This window comes from Dromiciops gliroides, chromosome 5, assembly GCF_019393635.1.
Source record: "Dromiciops gliroides isolate mDroGli1 chromosome 5, mDroGli1.pri, whole genome shotgun sequence".
In the NCBI taxonomy this organism is placed as follows: Eukaryota; Metazoa; Chordata; class Mammalia; order Microbiotheria; family Microbiotheriidae; genus Dromiciops; species Dromiciops gliroides.
In genome coordinates, this window is record NC_057865.1 from 194,974,335 (window position 1) to 194,996,821 (window position 22,487).

At 40.0% G+C, this 22,487-nt stretch overlaps 1 protein-coding gene across 1 annotated transcript in view; it reads right to left on the bottom strand.

Moving 5' to 3' along the window:
* Positions 1-277: 277 nt before the first annotated feature.
* BORCS5 (BLOC-1 related complex subunit 5) overlaps positions 278-22,487 on the bottom strand; it is a 79,164-nt gene continuing 56,954 nt past the window's right edge. The window contains exon 4 of the mRNA XM_043969346.1: positions 278-988. Within this exon, the coding sequence (XP_043825281.1) occupies positions 758-988 (231 nt within the window). The 3' untranslated portion in view covers positions 278-757. The remainder of the gene's footprint in view (positions 989-22,487) is intronic.

Here is a 22,487-nt window from a genome sequence, read left to right on the forward strand (position 1 = left end):
ATCCATCTCTAAATCTATAATCCTATGATTCCAATAATGACAGAACCAAACCTATACAATAGCAAGGTCAAGGATGCCAATCATTAAAGAGATATGAACCAGCTAGATGGTGGTGCCCAAAGAGAGTGTTCTGTGTATATGGATCCCCACAAAAATGGGTATAACATAACCAAACTAAAATGTATGCAGGTTTAGCCAAAGTAGGAAGAAGGCACCCCAGCCAAAAGACTTGGCATGGCTGGTGTAAGACCAGTAAGAACACAGACACATATGGCTTTAAGTTTTTCATTTATAACCCTATAAACCAAAGGTCTTTTAACAGTTATTTACTGACAAATACCTAGAGTCATGGAAATAAGCTCTCCAGTTCTCTTCCTGTTTTAACTGGACCAGCTTATCTGGAAATAGGCTGCACACGCTTCACCCAAAGACGACAGTAACAGCAACAAAGAATTTCTAGGGCGGAGTTCTTTGAAGAGCTAAATGGTTTATGTTTTAGCAACATTGTTGATGTTGGCCTTCAATACTTTCAGATTGGTGAGATGAAAAAAATCCTCTTGACTCCAGATTGGGGAGTCCTGTGCCTAGCAGGACTGCTTCTCTTCCCATCATGGAGAGCAGGAGACCCAAACAAAAAGCCAAGTCTTGCCTGGTAGTGGTATAACAGCTCCAAATATTCTCAGGGCATTGGTGGTTTCTATCCCTCCACGGAGAAGAATCTCACTGGTCAGTCCTAGGAAAAGGGGGTGGGAAACAACTAAGACTTGAGCTCTCGATCTGGTTTCATGCTAAAGGGCTCCAGTCTCTCATTCTCAGGAAGCAGGCTGTTCAGTCTCTCCATCAGAGGTACAGTCTGGTCAATGCCCATTTGTATGCGGCGCAGAATGGAGGAGATTTCATTAACCTTCTGGATCTGTTCGGCATACTTTGAGTACCTTTTCTGTCGTTCCTGCATGAAGCCAAAGAGTGTCTCCACAGTAATGTCCATCTAATGGAAGGGAAAAACAACAAACTCATTAGGCAGCCAACTCCTCTTAACAATTCATTGAACGTAAGATGGGGAAACCCATCTACTACACAACTGCAGGAAAAAAAATTGACTATAAAGCAAGGAACTGGAAGTGGGGCAGGATTCTACAATGAACCTCCTACACATCATAATTCAATAGAAAGAGCACTTCTTTGGAGCCAAAGGACCTGGATTTTATCCAATTTCTGAAACTTGGTACCTGTGGTCAGTCTCTTTGTTATCCTAGGAAAGATATAATTTTTTCTGGGCATCTACTTCCTCAACTGTAAAATGATAGGATTATACCAGATGATCCCCTAAGGTGGTCCCCTTTGAGGGAAAGAAAGCTTCAGGCATCACAATACTACAGATAGACACTAACTTAAAAAAATAGGAAATGGACCTTTTCCAACTCATTGGGGAAAGAGGGGAAAAAAAGACCTGCATTTCCTAGCCACAACTGGGCAAAATGGATGGAACTGCCCCTTCCTCTCTGCCCACACATCCCTCAGGCTACATGCTACCTACTACAGGAGAGAGGTAGATACTGGACCTGTGACTTCACTGGTAGAAGGAATTCCAGGATGAGAGAATTCTTACAAGTGCCTGTAGGCACCTCCTCTGCAACTTAGAGTCTTAGAGAGCTGCTTAGAAGGCTGAGAAGTTAAGTGTCAGCTAGAACATATCCAAGGTAGCATGGGAACTTGGCTCCACAGTCAGTTCTTCATCCACTATGCTATACTGACTCCTCTCATCCTTCAAATCTGCCCTTGAGGTTAATTTTCAACAGTATTAAAATGTCTAAGAACCTCATTGAGTATGGATCTGCTGCATATCCTCCTTGGGATGGCCCTTGGCCTTATTATATTAATACTAGAAACAACACATTTCTTTCCTAGCACTTAGGAGCATTATTTTTTGATGAGTAGGTGCTTAATAACTCTTTATTGAATTAAACCCAAAACACAACACTCCAATGTTAGGAGAGAGACAAAGATTATATATAGAACAAAGCTTGTGCCCTTAGGGAGCATATGGTCCAGCAGGGGAATGGCATAACCACATGATTGTAATACAAAATGTCATAGGAGATTTGTACACTTAGGAAGGCTACCAAAAAAACCCAAACAAACACTTTTTAAGTCCTAAGGAAGGTCTTTCCACCTATGTGACCATGGACAGATCATTTAACTTCTTCCATTAGGCATCAGCAAACTAGAGTCCATTTCCCTAGCTTGTTTTTGTACAGCCCTCGGGCCAAGAATGGTTAGGAGTTTTGTGGTCCACAAGTCTGACACCTTTGGTGTGGCAGCTCCAGAGACGGCTTCCCAATTTTCCTTTTTATATAAGAAAAGTTGCACCACTGCTACGATAGACATGCTCCTTCCTTTTGGAAGTTACAGGATAGTGATTATTGGGGAACAAAATGTTGTTTTCTACCTCTGACTTGAGATTTATGCATTGAAATCATTGAGCCTGGCAACTGTCTAAGGGGAAGGAGAGCTTGGGACTAAACTGTTTTCTAATTTATCAAGGTTAGAAAACAAAGGGAGGATATGCAGGGTGATGTCAAGGTGCTATAGCACCAGAAAGGATATTTTATGTATGATGTCAGTTGACTTAGGGCAAAGTTAAAAACAAAAGGATTCATACCAATTATCTGTGAAGAGCTAATGCTGATCTTGAGTTGTTCTCTAGGATTAGGGACCCAGGCCTTAAAGAGGTGCTTCTATTTCCTTGTTTCTCACCCCTGAGATTCATCATGTGACATGTTAATTCCACAGAAGAGAGAGAATCGATTTGCAATAAAAGGTCTTAACACGACTTTAGAGACTAGGTAGCAGCAGCAGCAGCAGTAGTAGTAGTAGTAGTAGGCCTCCGTCAGTCGCGGACGACCATGGATCAGCGCCTTGTAGAGCCACAGGCCACAGTGTGGCTGTGCTGGAGTGTCCTCTCCAGGTTGCTGGCCTGGGCGGATCAATATGGAAAACAAGCTGTTGCTCATGCAGCAGTAGAAATATGTATTATGTGTCTTCTATAGCAAGCAATGTTGATTCCTTTCCATTCCTCAGTGTCAGAGGATTACATTTGCCATTACAAGATTCAAAGAATGAAAACTCTATCATTATAAACATAATAAGCAGGAGGTAATTACAGATACCAGACAACATGGAAAGCATCAAAGAAGAAAACTTTTACCCTGACACAATGGAAAACATGAATGTGCCGTTCCCTAAGTTGGTTTCAGTTCCCATGTACCTCACAGGGTATGATGTGACCAAGCTCAATATGATTCTAAAATTTCATTATCTCTAAAGACAGTCTACTCCTTCTGTTTAGGCTTGCAGAAGTGATGAGAGGGTTGGACTTCCTAGAAGCATTTGTTAAGTACCTATGATGCTATAGGCACTGGGAATACAAAGAAAAACAAAACCAGTCCCTACCCTCAAGGAATTTACAGTCTAATGGGGAAATATAACATGCCAACAACTATGTACAAAGATATGTTCAAAATATATTCAAGCTATATTCAGAATAAATTAAGAAACAATCACAGGGGGCAGCTAGGTGGCGCAGTGGATAGAGCACCGGCCCTGGATTCAGGAGGACCTGAGTTCAAATCTGGCCTCAGACACTTAACACTAGCTGTGTGACCCTGGGTAAGTCACTTAACCCCAATTACCTCACCAAAAAAAAGAAAGAAAGAAAGAATCACAAAGGGAAGGCACTATCATTAGAAGTATCAGGAAAGACTCCTTGCAGAAAGTGGGATTCTAATTGAGACATGAAGGAAGCCAGAAATAAGGAGGGAGAGAATTCCAAGCATAAGGAACAGCCAATGAAAAGGTTGATAGAGTGTCCTGTTCAAGGAAGAGCCAGGAGGTAGGTATCACTGAACTGTATGTAGATGAGAGTAAAGTATAAAATGATAAGAAAAATAGCAAGAGGCCAGGTTATGAAGTTTCAAAAGCCAACAAAGGATTTTTCTATTTGATCCTTTAGGTAATGGAGAGTCACTGGGATTAGGGTTGACTGAATAGGAAGTGACAGGGTCAGACTCTGGCTTTTAGGATATGGTGAGTGAAGGATGGATTGTAGAGGGAGAGAGGCTTGAGGCAGAGAGACTAACCAGGGCCTACACTGGGGGTGGGGGTGGGGGTGGGGTTTACACTGTTCCCTTTGAGTTCTTCATGTACCCTTTTGCCTCATAGTGAAACAGGAAGAAGAAATAGCTATATTTGATTAACATAGTTTCTTGGTCCACAGAATCATAGAATTTGAAAGCTGGAAGGGATCTCAGCAACTGACCCAACTGACCCATCAAGTCTGACCCACACACCAAAGGATTCCCATTATAAAATACCTAAGACACGGCCATCTAATCTCTGCCTGAAGACCTCTGTCTCCTGGGGGCTCCCACCACCCCATCCTACTTCTGGATAGCTTTAATTGTTAGGAAGCATTTCCTGATATTCAGCCAAAACCCATCTCTTTGCAACTTCTACCCACTGCTTTGGTCTTGCCCTTTTGAGGCCAAGCACAGGTCTGGTCCCTCCACATGTCAGCCCTTCAAATCCTTAGAAATGGCTCTCATACCACGCCTTCCCCTGGGCATCACATGCCCAGTTCTTTCAACTGATTCTCATATGAGATGGCCTCAGTCTTTCACCATTCTAGCTGCCCTCTCTGGACACACTTAAGCTCCTCAGTGTTCTTCTCCAACTGTAGTCCTCAGAAGGGAACACGATGCTCCTGATGAGATCTGCGGATAGAGGACAATGCAACTGTCTCCTTTGCATTACTCATAACTATGTTTCGCTTAAGTAAAGCAGCCTGAAATTGCTGTAAGATTTTTTTACCTGCCATAGCATACCTCTGATTCACTCTGAGTCTGCAGTCCACAGAAATCTCAGATCTTTTTCAGACTGCCGTTGAACCTTGCCTTCTCCATCTTGTTCTTGTGGAATCCACTTCATTTACCCAAGTGTAATACATGACGTTATCCCTCTGGAATTTCATCTTATTAGATTCAGTCCAATGTTCTAAGCTGTGAAGACTGTTTCAGATCCTAACTTTATTGTCTAGTATGTTTACTATCCCTCCCAGCATTGTGTCATCTACTAATCTGATAAGCATGCCATCTGTGCCTTGGTACAAAATATTGACAAAAACATTAAACAGCATAGGACCAAGCACAGATCTCTGGCATACTTCACTGAAGAGCCCTTGCCACACTGAAATGAGCCATTAAAAACTACTTCCTGGGTCTGGCCATCCAGCTAGCTTTTAGTATGTTAAATTCTATTATCATCTAGCCAACATCTTTTCATCTTCTTTGCCAGAAAAGTATGAAATAACTTTTATTAAAAGCTTTGCTATAATCTAGGTAAGCTATATTTACAGCATTCTTCTAACTACTAGTTTAGTCATTCTTTCATAGAAGAAAATGAAAGTTACCTGTTTGTTTTTTCTTCCATGACCTATTCTTGATGGAAGCTGTGTGGGCTCACTGTAATCACTGCTTCCCTTTCAACTACCTTCTCTTTTAATGATCCATCTTAGAATGTTTCCAAGAATTAAAGTCAATCTTTTTTTTTTTAATTTATTATTTTTTTTAGTGAGGCAATTGGGGTTAAATGACTTGCCCAGGGTCACATAGCTAGTAAGTGTTAAGTGTCTGAGGCCAGATTTGAACTCAGGTACTCCTGACTCCAGGGCCGGTGCTTTATCCACTGCGCCACCTAGCCGCCCCTAAAGTCAATCTTATTGGTCTATTAACAGTTTCCTAATATTGTTCTTTCCTCTTTTGAAAATCAGACATCTGTCCTTCTTCAAACTTATACTACAGTGAGTCAGCAATCAGATCCACCAATCTTCAGGACTCAAGCATGCAGTTCATCTGGACTGGGTGACGAATTCACCCATGGTAATCAAGGCCTCCCTTACTATCTCCTTATTTATCTAATTTGTCAACTCTTTGACAGTCATTTATAGTTCAGAATTCATTCTTCTTGGAGGAGGAAAATAAAAGGAGCCCAAGAAGAAGGGACCCATTGCAGCAACCTCAGTGGGCCAAGCCAGCCAGTATATAACAATATACTGGTCTTTCAGTATATAACAATAAAGAAGCTTTCCCTCTCTGCCGTCAGTCACTATTGTCCCAACCATCATCCTCCTTTTGTTCCCAATATAACTAAAACAACCAAACAATACAGGCCCTTTTTGCTGTCCTGGATCACTTTGGTTCGTTCTTTTAGTGCTCTAGATGATTAAGCCACGCCCTCAGGTTTTTATCCTTGGTTACCTGGCCATTGTGTCTGTATAAGAGGAGAGGTATTTTTGTGGAAAGGAAGAGATTCCTATTTATTTTCAAAGGATGTAAGATATTGCTTCTGCTCTGAACATTTTCATACACAATATGAATAGAAAAAGAACTCTTAATATGTATCACTAAAATGTAAGAAATGAAGCGATCACACTTTCAGATAAGAGTTTGGAGAGAAATGATCTGGAAGATCTGGACCTATTTATTAACACTGAAGAGTGATGCCTCACTTGTGTGGAAAGTTTAATGTTATAAAAAGGCAGAGCCTTTGGGGTTCCAGGAATGACCTACAGCAGAAGGTACTGTTTGAGCATAGTCTTGAAGGAAAGCAAGGACTCCATGAGGTGGAAATGAAGAAGGAAAACATGAAGAGGCTGCCAGAGATGGAGCACTGTGTGTGTGTGTGTGTGTGTGTGTGTGTGTGTGTGTGTGTGTGTATAACAGGAAGTAGAGATGGACCATGTGGTGCATGAAAGGGAGGAAAAAGGAAGAAAACCTTAGATGTGGCCAGATTGTGAAAAGTTTTACAGGCTGAACAAAATGTCTTTTTGATCTGGTGATAGGAAAACACTAGAGTTTCTAGAATAAAGGGAGTTGTGTGTGACACGGTTGTAACTGAGGTTAAAGAAAATCCCTGGCTACAGTGTGGTGGCAGTAGAGACTGCTAAGAGCAGCTGGGATGAGATGGCCTCACCTCTGTGCCCATGAGCTGGGAGCTGTCCAGGCCCAGCTGAATGATGGGAAGGTAGATGACCATTCTAAGAATCTCAGAAACACAGGGTCCCTTGACAAAACAGCAAAATATTGGATTGGCAGGGACGCCAGCTTCTGGTGATGTTAATGAAATCACAGGTGCAAGTGGATGAAAAGGAGATGATTATATATGTCAGATTATAAACGTTTGCTGTGTCTTCCATTGCTTAGAATTCACTGGGCATTGAGTGGGTTAATGAAAAAATGGTTGAAGAAGGCTTAACAGCAAGAATGCAAATATTGCCAAGAATTGTGCCTCCCTCCAGTTAAACAGCTTCATGCCTGCTGAAGATTCAATAAGGGCTGCCCTAGCAGGCTACAAATTGAATCAGGGTCCTAAGAAAGAGGAGTCCAAGGAGAAGGGACCCATTGCAACAACTTCACGTGGGCCAAGCTAGCCAGCCTCCCCTTCCAGTATATGACAATAAAGGAGCTAAATAATACACACATTATTCTCATAACAGGTCTAATGCAAGTGACATGCACGTTTTACAATGTCGTCTTCATCTTTTAGGACTTTTGTCTGATGTGACTGTTATATTTTGAATTGTGACTTGTGGCTGTGGAAGTTACCTTGTCTAATCGCAAAATATTAACTAAAAGTGATAACCTTCACCTGAATGGGTGAATTACATTCAGCAAACATCAAATTACACCTGTGTTGGTTTGGGGGCAAAGAATTACAATTACAGATTGCCTTGACATAAATTTTGGTAGAACCAATTATTGTACACGAAACAAATCTGCATATATAATATAATAAAATGCATGTAGGAAGGAAGTCACCAGAACAGCTGTTCTCATTCTCCTCTTCCCCCTCCATATATATGTATATGTATGTACATATACCATGGTGCATAAGTATATGTACACACACATACATACACACATACATGAAAGATGCCAGGGGAAGATAGAAAATGACAAGAAATTGGCAACTGACTGGACATGTAGGGGGAGAATGAAAAGGAAAGGATGATACCAAAGTCTTCAAACCTGGGTGACTGCTAAAATAAAATTGAGGAAATCATCTAATCTAAACCCTTCATTTTAACATGATGAAACATGAATCCCCAAAAGATCACTGACTGGCCTAAGGTAGCAGGATCAGGTTTTGATCTCGGGTCTTCTGAATGCAAATGCAATATTCTTTCCATTACACCAGAGGCATCAAACACATGACCCACAAACTCCAGAATGTGGCCTGAATGAACCATATTATCTGATTTAGATGTGTTTGTTTACTAATAAGAAGAGAAATACAACATGTGTGGTTTTCTAAGTCAGCATGCATCCTGTAGCGATTCTTGTATATGAGTTTGACACCACTATACTGTAGAAGGGCTGTTATGTTTCCCTCCAAGGCAGCAGAACTTTCCCTTTTCCATGGAACTACCCAGGAGCCTTACCACCAGGTAGAAGAAAGGCCCCAGCCTAACCTATGGGTGGCCTGCATGGTGATGGACTGGCCCATCTCATTACTAACCAGAGGCCAGGATCTCTTTCTCCATTTCCACATTACACTCATGTGAGAGACACAGAAGGCCACTCAAGATTTCATAGCAACACTGTCCTCTTATAAAAGGGGAAGAATCGTTCTGACTATCCTAAATTGCACTAATGCAGGAATGACAAACTCCTTAATATCCTGAGAAGCAATTTTTTAAAAAGAGGTAAAAATTTTAAAAACCTGTTGACCCAAATGATTGTCTTACATGTGGAAGTTCGGACAAAATAACAAAATAAAATAGAAAAATTCAGGGAGGATGGGAGAAGATGGTTGGTTGTACCTGGGAGTCTGTTCCCAAGGCCGACTCCCCTCACAGCTGCTTCTCTTACTCCACTTTTGAACTGAAAGAGTCTCTGAAGACTTACAAGTTTTTCCACAAAGGACTTTATCCTTGGCAGCCGTAGCTAGAGCTCCAGCTGCAGATGTGTGTGTGGTATGGAAGAACAACAGCTGTTTCTAAGTAAGGGTCGTGTTAAAGTGTTTGCAGATCAGGGGACAACTTTTAGTCACATGTAGGTGTCTCTGGTAAGCCTTGTGTCAGCTTCACTCACAGACCATGAGGGAATGGATGTACTCTGGTGGGTTTCTCTTTTCTTTGGAACACCAGATAATCTGAAAACTTCGACCACCCAAATCCCCTTGCAAACACATAGTTCACGGTTCACAATACTCACAGGATGAACAGAAAACCCAAATAGGGTTTGTATCACAGCCAATAGGGAACAAAACAGAACTGCAGTACTAGCCAGTTACCATAACCATTAATTCCAGGTGGAGTCTGTGTGTCGTGTCAGCCCTATACGGCATTGCTCCAGCAGGGGGTGCTCTCACTTGCTCATCCACACTGGCATTCTCTGCTCTTTATGTGGTCCTGGACCTATTGATGTGGGTAGTTTCTTTACTCATCATCTCCACGGCACTGGATGTCAGATTAATCACTGGCTTCAGAATCCAGGAACCTCTGCTGCAAATAGTTGCCACTATGGAATGCTCTGGTAATCTATCCTCTGGGGCGGAAGAATGAGTGTCATATACCCACAGGTATCAAAAATCTTCAGTGCCTTCAAATGACATCAGATATATATTTATACATGTTGACATATATTCAGTATAGTATTATGATCTTTGGGCAGACTGGCTTATAGCCTAAGTCCTGGGTCTGTGGACAACTGAGGGAGGTTGGCACTCACTGCTGTTACTAGGTGGTTATACACCATAAATTGCCATAATAATAATAATAAGAGCTAAGTATTATACAAGATTTTGAGGTTTGAAAAGCTCTTTACATATTAAATTTTACATTGGCTTCTTGAAACAATTCTGAGAGCTAGATGTTATTACTATCCCCATTTTACAAATAATGAAACTGAGGCTGAGAGAAGTTGTAACTTGCCTTAGATAAAACACCCAGTAAGTGTCTGGGGCAGGATTTCAACTCAGGTCTTCTTGACTCCAAATCAAGTGCTCTATACACTCTCCCATCTAGCTGGCTATCTCCCTGAGATCTACAATGACTAGAGCAGGCTGTAAAAAAGCTGCCTTCAGATCCATTCATTAATTTGTCTGTTCTGCCCAGTCAGTGGCTGCCCAGAGGCCAACACAGCGCTGACAGTCTTCCACAGCATTCCAAATTCAAGCTTCCTCTTATTCAAGATCTTGGCTCAAATTGTCTCCATATGGACCCTTCTTTGGGGACAGCTGTCCTGAAGCAAGTGAATAAGCACATAATACACAGAAAAAGCTGCCAGAAAGAACCACAGATAAGTAGGATAGCTTTGACATGTTGAATGTATTATATCACAGGGTCATTATCAGTACTACTTACTGTTTTTACATTTAAGAAGAAAGGTAATCTGTACAACATGGATTTGTAATTTCATGAGCAATTCTCTTTTTGTGTTCTACTATGTATATGGAAATGCCCATTTTACTTGCTGTTTATTATATTCAGAATAAAAAAAAAGTATAAACAAGTTTTACTCACATATGCACATGCCCACATGTTTGTGTACCACAGTGTAGCCCAAATCTTTAGGTCTCCTTTTCATGTGGTATTCCTACTAGTTCCTCCATAGGTTACAAGTGTCATGTTCAAAGGGTCCTCTATTCCATTTTGGTTTTTTGCTTGCTTTCTGTTTGCTTGTTTGTTTTGTGTGTGTTTTGTTTTGTTTTGTTTTTTGCAGGGCAATGAGGGTGAAGTGACTTGCCCAGGGTCACACAGCTAGTAAGTGTCAAGTGTTTGAGGCCACATTTGAACTCAGGTCCTCCTGAATCCAGGGCTGGTGCTTTATCCACTATACCACCTAGCTGCCCCCAAAAGGTCCTCTATTCTACAGAACACCTCCTCAACTAACTGTAGTGGGATAGCCCTCTACTGGTCCTTTATCTGAAATGTCCCAGAGGCACCAAGATTTTGTAGCAAGACCATCTAACCTGTGTATCAAGGTCCCGAAAGCAATTTCAAGCATCATTACTTTTTGTTCCTCCATGTTTTTCTAGGCCAAGGGGATTATCTAGACAGAGGGCCTCTCTTAACTGATCTCTCAGGTGGGTGCCACTCTAGTCACCATGTCCTCTATTCAACTCAGCAGGTCATTCTCTCCCTAATATAATAAAATCACAGAAGTTTAGAATTGCTAGGGCCCTTGGAGTCTCTGACTAAGCTACTAAGATTCATTGGCTTTTGTTAAGTTTTGTACCTCATCTCTTCCACTGATCAATCTCTTTTCTAACTAATACCAAAGCATTTTGATGATTACTGCTTTATAGTATTAGTCTAAGTCCTGGTAGGGATAGGCCTCCTTCTTCCTACTTTTTTTTTTCATTATTTCTCTTGAGATTCTTGACCTTTTATTTCTCCAGATGACTTTTGTTATTATTTTTTCCTAGCTCTATTAAATGATCCTTTGGTGGTTTGGTACAGCAATGAATAGGTAAATAAATTTAGGTAGTACTGTTTTTTTTTATTATATAGATTCAGCTAACCTAGGAGCAACTTGTATTTCTTCAACTATTTAGGTCTGTATTTCCTTAAATAGTGTTTTATAATTATATTCATATAGTCCATGTGTGTGTGTGTGTGTGTGTGTGTGTGTGTGTGTGTTGGTATCTCAGCAGTCTTTCAAGGTCATTGATAATTGCTCAGAAATCACATCACTAGTGTTTTCATTACCCTGGGATATAGTTAATCTGGGCCTGGTAACTTGTTCAATTTGTTGTGGGTTTCATAGATCATAAATTTAATGCTGAATGGGATCTTAGAGATCATCAACTCCTACTCCCTCAGTTTATCAATGAGGAAACTGAGGACTAAAGTTAAATGACCTGCTCAGGGTTACATAAATAGTAACTGTCTAATGTTGGATTTGAATACAAGTGTTCCTAACTTACTAGGCAAATAATTATTCTCCTTGGCAGAGAAAAGAGCAAAATCAAAGTTGAATAATTTTTTTCTTCCTATCATTCATTATCATCTACCCTAAACAATGGTCCTATCCCTTTTCTTAATTCTGTTTTTCCCCCAAGAGAGCTTTTGAAAAATATGGGAAAAAAGGTGCTGTTCATCAACATATATTGAGTAAATATTGGCATCATTACCCACCTGCAAAATGGGAATATTAATACTTGTATTTTCTATCTCCCAGAACTACTATGAGGAAAGTTCTTTAAAAAACAAAGTGCCAGGGGGCAGCTAGGTGGCGTAGTAGAGAAAGCACTGGCCCTGGATTCAGGAGGACCTGAGTTCAAATCCAGCCTCAGACACTTGACACTTAGTAGTTGTGTGACCCTGGGCAAGTCACTTAACCCTCACTGCCCCACCAAAAAAAAAAAAAAACCAAAAAAAAAAAAAAAAAAAGGAAAAAAAGTGCCAGAGCAGCTGGGTGGCACAGTGGATAGAGCAGGGGCCCTGGAGTCAGAAGTACCTGGGGTCAAATTTGGCCTCAAGACTCTTATTAGCTGTGTGACCCAGGGCAAGTCACTTAACTCCAAATGTCTCCAAATAAAAGAAAAAGAAACAAAATACCATACAAATGTGAATTATTATTAACAAAATTATATAATATTAAACTACATAGTAGACAGCTCAAGTACATCATGTATTTCAACAAATCTCTCCTACAATTATTTTATCTATAATTTTTTTTAAAAAGACAAGTTAAAATTACCTTGTGATTGTTACTATGAACAAAAACTTGTAAGCACAGATCATTCTGCCTCACCTGATTATTGACTATGAGACTTGTCCAAGGTCACCCAGCTGTTAAATTTCTAAGACCAAATTTGAAGTCTTCGCTACTCCAGGTCCAGCTTGAACCATCTACCTCTCAGGGAAGAGAGCAGGACTGGAGAGAGAGATCTAGGGGTCATCAGCATAGAGATGATAATTAAACTCATTAGAGTTAATGTGGTGACCAAGAGAAAGCATTGCAGAGAAAAATAGGGAGTAAGGCTCAAGAAACATCCACATTAAGGGTGCATGATATGGATGAAGGAGTTTAAGTAGGAATGATAAGGCAAGTAGGAAGAAAGCCACAAGAAGCAGAGAAAAAAGACTATCCCAGGAGAAGAGAGCTGTCAGTAATGTTGAAAGGGATAAGAACTGAAAAAAGACCATTAGATTAGGCCATTAAGAGATCACTACTGGGGCGGCTAGGTGGCATAGTGGATAAAGCACCGGCCTTGGATTCAGGAGTACCTGAGTTCAAATCCGGCCTCAGACACTTGACACTTACTAGCTGTGTGACCCTGGGCAAGTCACTTAACCCCCATTGCCCTGAAAAAAAAAAAAAAGAGATCACTAGTAAATTTGGAGAGAGTAGTTTTTCAGTCAAGTGATAAGAAGAGAAGCCAGATTACAAAGGCTTGAAAAGAGAGGAAGAAAAGTGGAGGCAGAAACAACTTTTTCTAGGAGTTTGAGAAAGAAAGGAAACACAGAGCAATAGTTTGAGGGGATGATAGTTTGAAAGGATGGGGAGACAAAAAGGTTCGAAGGCAGTAAGGAAACAATCAGAGACTGAGGATTATTGTGGTTACTATAAACTGGAAAAGATGAGAGGAGATGGAATCAAAGGCATATGTAAAGGAACAGTTGGTGTTAGCAAGAAGAGTTAACCTCAATGCCAAATGAAAGAGGAAAATGAAATAAATAAATAATGGAAATAAATATGATCAAAATAAAATAAATAAATAAAGGAAAGTTATAATCAAGGAAAATAAAAAGCTAGCAGGGGAGGAATGCAAGGTCAAATTTTGACAGGAAGAGAAGGGGAGAAAAAAGGATCCAAAATTAAACGACTTTCATTTTCTCAGTAAAGAAAGGAGTTTCTCAGCTTAGGGATAGGGGGTAGAGATAGAGTAGAAATGTGGGAGACTTGAAGAGAAAAGGTTTAGGAAAAACATTTGTAGGGATTGAGATAGGGAATCAATTAGGGAAGAATAAAAAAGATTGCTTTTTAACTATTAGGGCTCAAGTGAAGTTGTATAGCCTGAAATTTTGTTTGCTTCCTGTTTATTTTTAGCAATCTTTTAAAAAAATTATTTTCCTCTCTCCTGCCCTTCCCCCACCCCTTGAGAAGGAAAGCAATCAATTATACATGTAAAGTCATATAAAATATATTATCATTAGCCATGTTGCAAAAGAAAATACACAGACACACAAAAATAAGAAAAATAAACAAAGTGAAAAAAGTGTACTTCAATCTGCACTCAGAGTTCTTCAGTTCTCTATCTCTAGAGGTGGACAGGGCTTTTCATGTATCCTTTGGGATTGTCTTGATCAAAATAGCTAAGTTTTTCAAGCTGTTCATAGTTACGATATTTCTGTTATTTTGTACAATGTTCTCCTAGTACTGCTTGTTTCACTTTGCATCAGTTCATTTAAGTCTTTCCAGGTTTTTCTGAATGCATTCTTTCTCATATCACAAGAATTTTCCATTACAATCACATACCACAACTTGTTCGGCCATTCCCTAATTGATGGGCATACCCTCGATTTCTAATTCTTTGTCACCACAAAACAAAAAGAAACAAAACAAAAAACAACAACATAGTATGTATAGTATAGTATGAAGTTATAAAGTGACTTCCTCCAACTTTGTTCAGCAATATATAAATAAGAGTGGAAAAGACCGATGTTTAAAGTAATCTAGTACTAAAGTTTGACAAGAGATGTGCAGGAATATGATGAAGAAGCAAGGGATGTGAGAGGAGAGGATAGTGTAGAGTTGAATTGGGAATAGAAGGGAAGTCAGAGCAGGAGGGAATGGCCTGAAAAAATGCTGAGAGATTAGAATATTCTCCCTCCTAACCTTTGCCTCAAAGAATCCCTAGCTTCCTCTAAGGCTCAGCTCAAAAAGTACCTCCCACTTGAGGTGTTTCCTGATCTCCCCAATTGCCAGTGCTCCCTCCCCCCAAAATTATTTTGTGTATTTTTTAATCTATGAATATGTTTCTCCCAATAGAAAGTAAGTTCCTGAGGCAGCTAGGTGGCGTAGTGGATAAAGCACCGGCCCTGGATTCAGGAGTACCTGAGTTCAAGTCTGGCCTCAGACACTTAACACTTACTAGCTGTGTGACCCTGGGCAAGTCACTTAACCCCCACTGCCCCACAAAAACAAAACAAAACAAAACAAAAAAAACGAAAGTAAGTTCCTTGAGGACAGAGACTGTTTATATGGTTGTCTTTATGTCTTCAATGTCTATCACAGTACTGGAGAAAAAGCAACAAATGCTTCTTACGTTGAACTGAATGAAGGCTGTAATGACAGAAGAAGAAGTATGGGACAGGAGGAGAAAGGAAACTATGACACATAAAGCATACAAATTATGGCAGTACATCTTTAACAGAAAAAAAGACAGAAAACTTAGGGTTATGCCATGTTAGATCTGCTTATCTAACCAAAAATTTTCCAGTATTGCACAATCACTCAAGTAACAATTTATCATGATGTTTTTTGCTGACCATATTTCATTTTTGTGCTTAACTCTGACTACTTAAACACTCGGAGAAGAGTTATATTACTCATTCCAAAATTCCCCAGCTGGGCTATTCTACCCATATATCTGAAATCATTATTTATGTACATGCCTTTCCTATGTCCTCCTGACTTGTGCCTTTTCAGTGTATGTGAAGATTATTTGTCTCTGGAAACAAACATCATTCCTACCACTTGTAATCTATTAAACTTTTAATCTGATGAAACTCATATGTAATTTATGTAGCAAAGTTGTATTTTTGACTCACTAGATGGTCCATTTTGTCTGCAAAAGTCCCATTTTAAAATCTTACTTCACTATATAGACAGCCCAAGCATACAGGAAGTAGAAGAACTGAAGATCCTAGGACATGAGGACTATGTGTGGAAAAGGGAAGAGAGGAAGGAAAATTCAAATCAACAGTCTCAATAGGTTGGCTGAATCAGGAGGAGGCATGGTGGACCTGTCCAATAACTATGTACCCCCTGACCACAAGGCCTGTTATCATGCTTATAAGCCAAAGAAACCAGGGAGTAATTACCATAAAAGGACAAAATAATTGGGAAGCAGATTTCAGACAGGCATTTTGTCAGTACTCTTAGAAGAAAGCCTGCTGCTCCCATGGGCATCTCCTTGACTTACAATCTCTGTTCTAGGGCTTTTTCCATCTTCTTCTCAGCCCCTTGGATAGTTGGACTATTAAATATGGCTTCTGAATTTAATCTATACATTATTATTTAAACCGCATCTTTTTTTTTTTCCAGAAGAAAAGTTTTCCCTATACCCTGGTAATTACACGAATCCCTAAGTGAAGACTGACTTTCCTGACCAAGACAAAACAATTATCTTCCTCTAATGGGAATCAAATGTCTTCCCCCATGACTCAGTTCAGAAAATGGTGTAACTGTTTCTGTCAGCAGACTTGAAGCTCCTCCAGGGCAGGTAATGTTTTATTTTTGTTTTTGTATCGCTAGTGTCTAGTACACTACCTGGCACATAAGAGGTACTTAAACATATGCTTGTGAATTGATTGATTGATTGCCCTGCTAGCCCCCCAGTAGGGGGCTCCAGAGTTCTTTACTCCTCCTGACAACTAACTGGAACAAATCTTGGGAAACTACACTTCAAAGGGGATTTGCAACTGTGTGAGAAGTGAATTCTTGGCTCTATCCAAGGCCCTGCTTAAGATAGTACTATAAGTCATTGCCTCTCCCCTTTCTTTCAGGAGGTGAGATAATTTCTACAGTTCCTGGCCTAATAAATGCTGTTCATGGACTTCCAATTCCAAAGATTCCCCAAAATGGTCTTCATTGTGTCCTACTTAGAAGGGTTAGCTGCCCACTGGTTATCATGGGGAAAAGTTTCCAAACGAATGAAGGGCTTCCCTTAGAAAGTGATAATCCCTCTCTCTGCTACCATCAGACATTGGCAACCAGCACATTCTCCACAGAGACCGTGTTACTTGATAGAATTTGTCGCTGATTCCTGAACCCTAAATCAGAATTTTGGCCCAGAATATCCCTGCCCCATGGAAAAGGTTTTGGAAGGACAGACTGCGTTCATATGTAATGAACGAATAAGCGTGGGTGGACCTGGCAGTATATGCATATCACATTCTGCCTTTGGTTACAGCAAAAGCTGTAGCAGGCACTCCTGTGGTCTTCTAGCCCACCTACGGAGGGATAACTGGAAGAGAATGAAGCAGAAGAGGAGGAATAATTCAAAGTTTAGAAAACAAAAAATAGGAAGCTGGCTGTAGGGTGAGGACAGAGAACAATTCCAGACACGAAGATCAGCAAGGCAGATGAACAGGCCTGTTCAATAGAAAATTTGGCACAAAAGCTCATGAAAGTTAGCCAGATGAGGTACTAGCTGAAGATATTGCTTCCAGCAGATAAGGGAAGCAAAAATGTTCTAATGATGTGCACAGTGTGTGGTTTGTCTTTCTCTGCCCCGGCCAAGCAATTACTCAAATTGCAGGCTGGTCAACCTCTAAAAAGGGAGGAGGAAAGGGCAGATGCCTCAGTTCTCTTGCTGCTCCAATCCGTCCTCCTTTACCTATAGCACAGTTCTGACTCTGTCACCCCTCTACTCAGTAAACTCTAGTGGCTCCTTGTAATCTCCTGGATCAAATAAAGCCCTTTATAACTTGGCCTTCACATACGTTTCCAGCCTTATGACTCATCACCCCCCCCCATTCCCCCCCACACACACACATACACACACACATTGTACAGCACAACTACACAAGGTTTTTTGCTGTTCCTCTCACCGGACACTACTCCCTCCTTTTTTTTAACAATCAGCCCCATCTACCAATCACTTAACCTGCTCATTGTTCTACTTTCCTTTTTCACTTATCTTGCCACCTACCTCCTTCTTCTCTTTCTTAAGTTTTCCTCCTCAGGTTCTACCCCCTAATCTTTTTTTCCCATTTTCTTTCTTTCTTTCTTTTTTGAGAGGGGCAAAGTGACTTGCCCAGGGTCACACAGCTAGTAGGTGTCAAGTGTCTGAGGCTGGATTTGAACTCAGGTCCTCCTGAATCCAGTCCTGGTGCTTTATCTACTGTTCCACCTAGCTGCCCCTCTACCCCCTAATCTTTATCATCTTTGATCCTTTTTACATCTTTCTTGCCCTGGCTCCTGATATTTTTTGCAATCTGGAAGTAGAATATGGGCCAGTATCTGGGCCTGTAGACTGTTCTCCAAATTTCTCCAAAATTTTGTCACATTTCTCCCCAAAATTTAACTTCTGACCACTTTAGTAGGACAAACCACTCCAAGTCGCCTACTGATTTCCTTCTCGTTATATGTCTCAAGTCCTTTTTTTCCCTGCTCCTCTCACAAACTCCCATAGAAGCTGGAAGATTATACAACATCACTCTAAAAACCAATTTTAGGAAAAAGAGAGCCTTTGAAGACATATGGAATTAAGGTAGGATCTGTGAGTGGATAGTTTTTATACAAGTTGTTGGCAGAGCTACAACACAGAAAGTGCATGAGATACACACAGGAGGGATATATTTTTTAAAGGAAACAAGAGAAAGGAGTCAACGTTGGATTTGGCAATCCAGGAAGAAAGCAGAGCTCAATGCTAGCAAGAACAAAATCTCAGGGGAAAGGAGCCAGTCAAGAAGGTGTGACAAGTAAGAAATAGGAAGATGGCACAAAGGTGATTTTTGTTTTGTTTTGTGGGGCAATGAGGGTTAAGTGACTTGCCCAGGGTCACACAGCTAGTAAGTTTCAAGTGTCTGAGGCCAAATTTGAACTCAGGTCCTCCTGAATCCAAGGCTGGTGCTTTATCCATTGCACCACCTAGCTGCCCCCAAAGGTGATTTTTTTCATAGGAAGAACAGTTACTGAGTTAAGTGGGGCCCTACAGAGAGTGGAAGGTCTACCAAAAAAAAAATAAATAAAGACTTTTAGTAGGGGGCAGGAATTGAGGAGGTGAGACTCAATTCAAGGAGAAGAAAAACATGGGGATCAGTGGGGGTTGAATCAAGTTAAAAGGTGGCAGTTTGGGGATATACACTGAGGAAATGGGGGCTGTCAGTATAAGTCAGTTTAGTTAATTTTATCAAGAGTCTGAAGGGAAAGGATCACATAAGAAGTTGTAGAAATATAAGGTAAATTTTTATTTTGCAGAGATATTACATATCTTATATACTAACTACTGGTACACTCACTGCTATAACTGAATATACTATACTTAAGAGTTCTTGAGACACAAAGTTGTACTACTTGTAAAGCTTTTAAAAATGTATGCATTCCCAACTGCAATGCGACTAAATCGCTAAATGCACTTTGTGCTGTCTGGAAGAATTAAACCAAGCAAAGTATACAGCAGGATGTGTATGTTATTATGAGGTGGTAAAATCCAGTTTTATTGGTTGGCCCCAGCCCCCAGGATTCATGGCTTGACCTGATAACTCTTCTGGCCCAGTCATTTTTATGCTGTAGAACAGTTAGTGTTAAATTTTCCAGCTCCTTGCCCCTCATTCCTCATTCCTTATTGGATAATCTAGAGAATAACCTCATTTAAATGGTCCAGGCTACCCCACAGCCTTGTCTCACTGGGGACAGGGCTTTCTCCTCGATGCCAGATCATCTTTGTCTAAAAATTCTATAAATGTTTGAACTGAATAGCTTTGGGCCTTTGGAGTTCAAATCCTGCTGCACTTCTGAACTAACAGTCTACCTATGGGACTAGAGACAATTGGGGTCTCACATCTATACTCTTTCTAACTGGCATCTGTTCTAAGATAACTGGCATCCTTGTAGGGCAATGCCACTATTCAAGAGCAACTCTCTCCCCCCTTTGAAGACAAATGTATAAAGACCGAGACAAATGTTTAGCACCATTAGGTCTAGTGGTTCTTTTGGTATCCCAAAAGCCTTGTATAGTTTTAAGTTTTAATAGCTTAAGTCAGTAAGCTTTTGGAATACTATGTGAATGTAATGGAAACTAATCAGGAAAGCCCCCTTGATCTATGGGACCGTGGACCAGTTTGAAAGGAGAGACAACTCAGATCTATGGGTAAGAATTTAGGACCAAACAAGAGATAGAGCATTACAAGAAGTAAAATGGATAATTTTGATTATATTAAATTTAAAAGGTTTTATACAAACAAAGCCAATGCAACCAAAATTAGAAGGAAAGCAGAAATCTTGGGAGAATTTTTTACAGCAAGTTTCTGATAAAGGTCTTATTTCTCAAATATATAGAGAATTGAGTCAAATTTATAAAATACAAGTTACACCCCAGTTGATAAATGCTCAAAGGATATGAATAGGCAGTTTTCACTTGAAGAAATCAAAGCTATTTATAGTTATATAAAAAAATGCTCTAAATCACTATTGGTTAGAGAAATACAAATTAAAACAACTCTGAGGTACCACCTCACACCTACCAGACTGGATAACATGACAGAAAAGCAAAATGACAAATGTTAGAGGAGATGTGGGAAAACTGAGACACCGATGTACTGTTGTTGGAGTTGTGAACTGATCCAACCATTCTGGAAAGCAATTTGGAACTAGCCCAAAGGGCAATCATACTGTTCATATCCTTTGATCCAGCAATACCACTAGTAGGTCTGTATCCCAAAGAGATTATAAAAATAAAAAAGGAAAGTGACCTATTTTTACAAAAATATTTATAGGAACTCTTTTTATGGTGGCAAGGAATTGGGGATGCTCATTAATTGGGGAATGGTTGAACAAATTGGGGTATATGACTGTAATGTAATACTTTTGTGCTATAATAAATGATTAGCAGAATGATTTTAGAAAAACCTGGAAAGACTTATATGAACTGATGTGAAGTAAGAAGAACAAGGAGAACACTGTACACAGCAACTGCAATAGTGTATGATAAATAATTATGAATAACTTAGCTATTCTCAGCAATACAGTGATCTAAAACAATCCCAAAGGACTCATGATGAAAAATGTTATCTGCTTCCAGAAAAAGAAATGATGGAGTCTGAATATTATTATTATTCACTTTACTTATTTTTTTTGTTTTGAGTTTTCTTCCACAGAATTTGGAACTCTAGGTTTTAAAAAATGAATGTTAAAAATTATTTTTATATGTAATTGGGGGAAATATTATTTTTTAAAATATGCATAAACACTAAAGGGAAAAACAGTGAAAATAAGTAACTCTTTGAAGCATCAAAACAGCTGAATTTGCATAGTACTTAGAACCTCATAAATCTAAATAATGAAACATGAGTAAACAACACAGAGAGAAAGCAAGCTTCTACTCTCATTCCCCATCCCTTCTTCTACTCTCCTGGATGTGTAGCTTGGAACCCCTCTCTAAGATTACCTATAAGTGGTAAGAGAGGGGCGCCCTCCTTAACCCTGGCATTAATGGTCAGTCAGCAAACATTTATATGTGATGTATGTATGTATAAGCACTTACTATACATCCCTCACTGCTAAATGATGGGAATACAAAGAAAGGCCAAAAGATGGCCTATCCCCTCAAGGAGTTCACAAAGCACATGGCTACTAAAGCAGGAGCTTCTCCAGGTGATCCCTGAGCTGGCCTCTCCAAGCCTCTGGCTGCCTTGTCTGCCTAGTGCACAGCAGCCCAAACCACAATCTAGAGAGACAGATTTTGAGAGGAATGGTTCCTTGGGAGTTCCCGTGTCCTTTACCTGATGCTGATGCAAGCTACACTACTAGAGATATCCCCTAGAGTCTATATCGTGCCTCTCTGAGGAGATGAACATTGATGGGGGAGGTGCACAAGCCCCTTGGCCTGACCAGTCAGAATACACGGACTCTGAGATAGTTGTTCTGAGTACAGACCCAAGAGATGAAGTATCTAATTGACAATCCTACTAAGTCTTAATGTTTCATGTCTTAATATTTTAAGTATCAGTCTCAAAGGAGAGTATAATAGTAATTTTAACTTGCCTTTTTAATGTTTAAATTTGTCCATGTGCTCTTGTGAATCTTTTGTGTGTTAAACATTTCTTTTATTTGGAATGAAATAAATAGCTGTCCTGTATCTGATCTTCATTATACATTGAGTGTTTTTCCCTCTTCCATTTTGGGAAGAAACTCAACATGAGCCAAACCAAAATTTTAAGTGATTCTCTCTAAAGCTCTGGGATGGCGTTGTAAAGAGCTAGAGAGTAGAAGGAAAAGAAATTGACTCCTCTTTTGAGGGGCCAGGCTCTAGAAGGACTGAACCTAGTCTATGTGCGTGGGTCCATGGCTAAGGGGCCCCATTAGAGTGAGAGTAAAAGCACCCCAACCAGCCTCCCAGAGCAGTAATGGGTTTATAGAGTTAGTTCAGGATGTAGCAAAAAGTAGGTCATAGGGCTACTTTTAAAAGTTTTACAGGGATACAAATGAAAAGATGATACAGATTTTCAAAATGTGGTGTACCATTCTTCC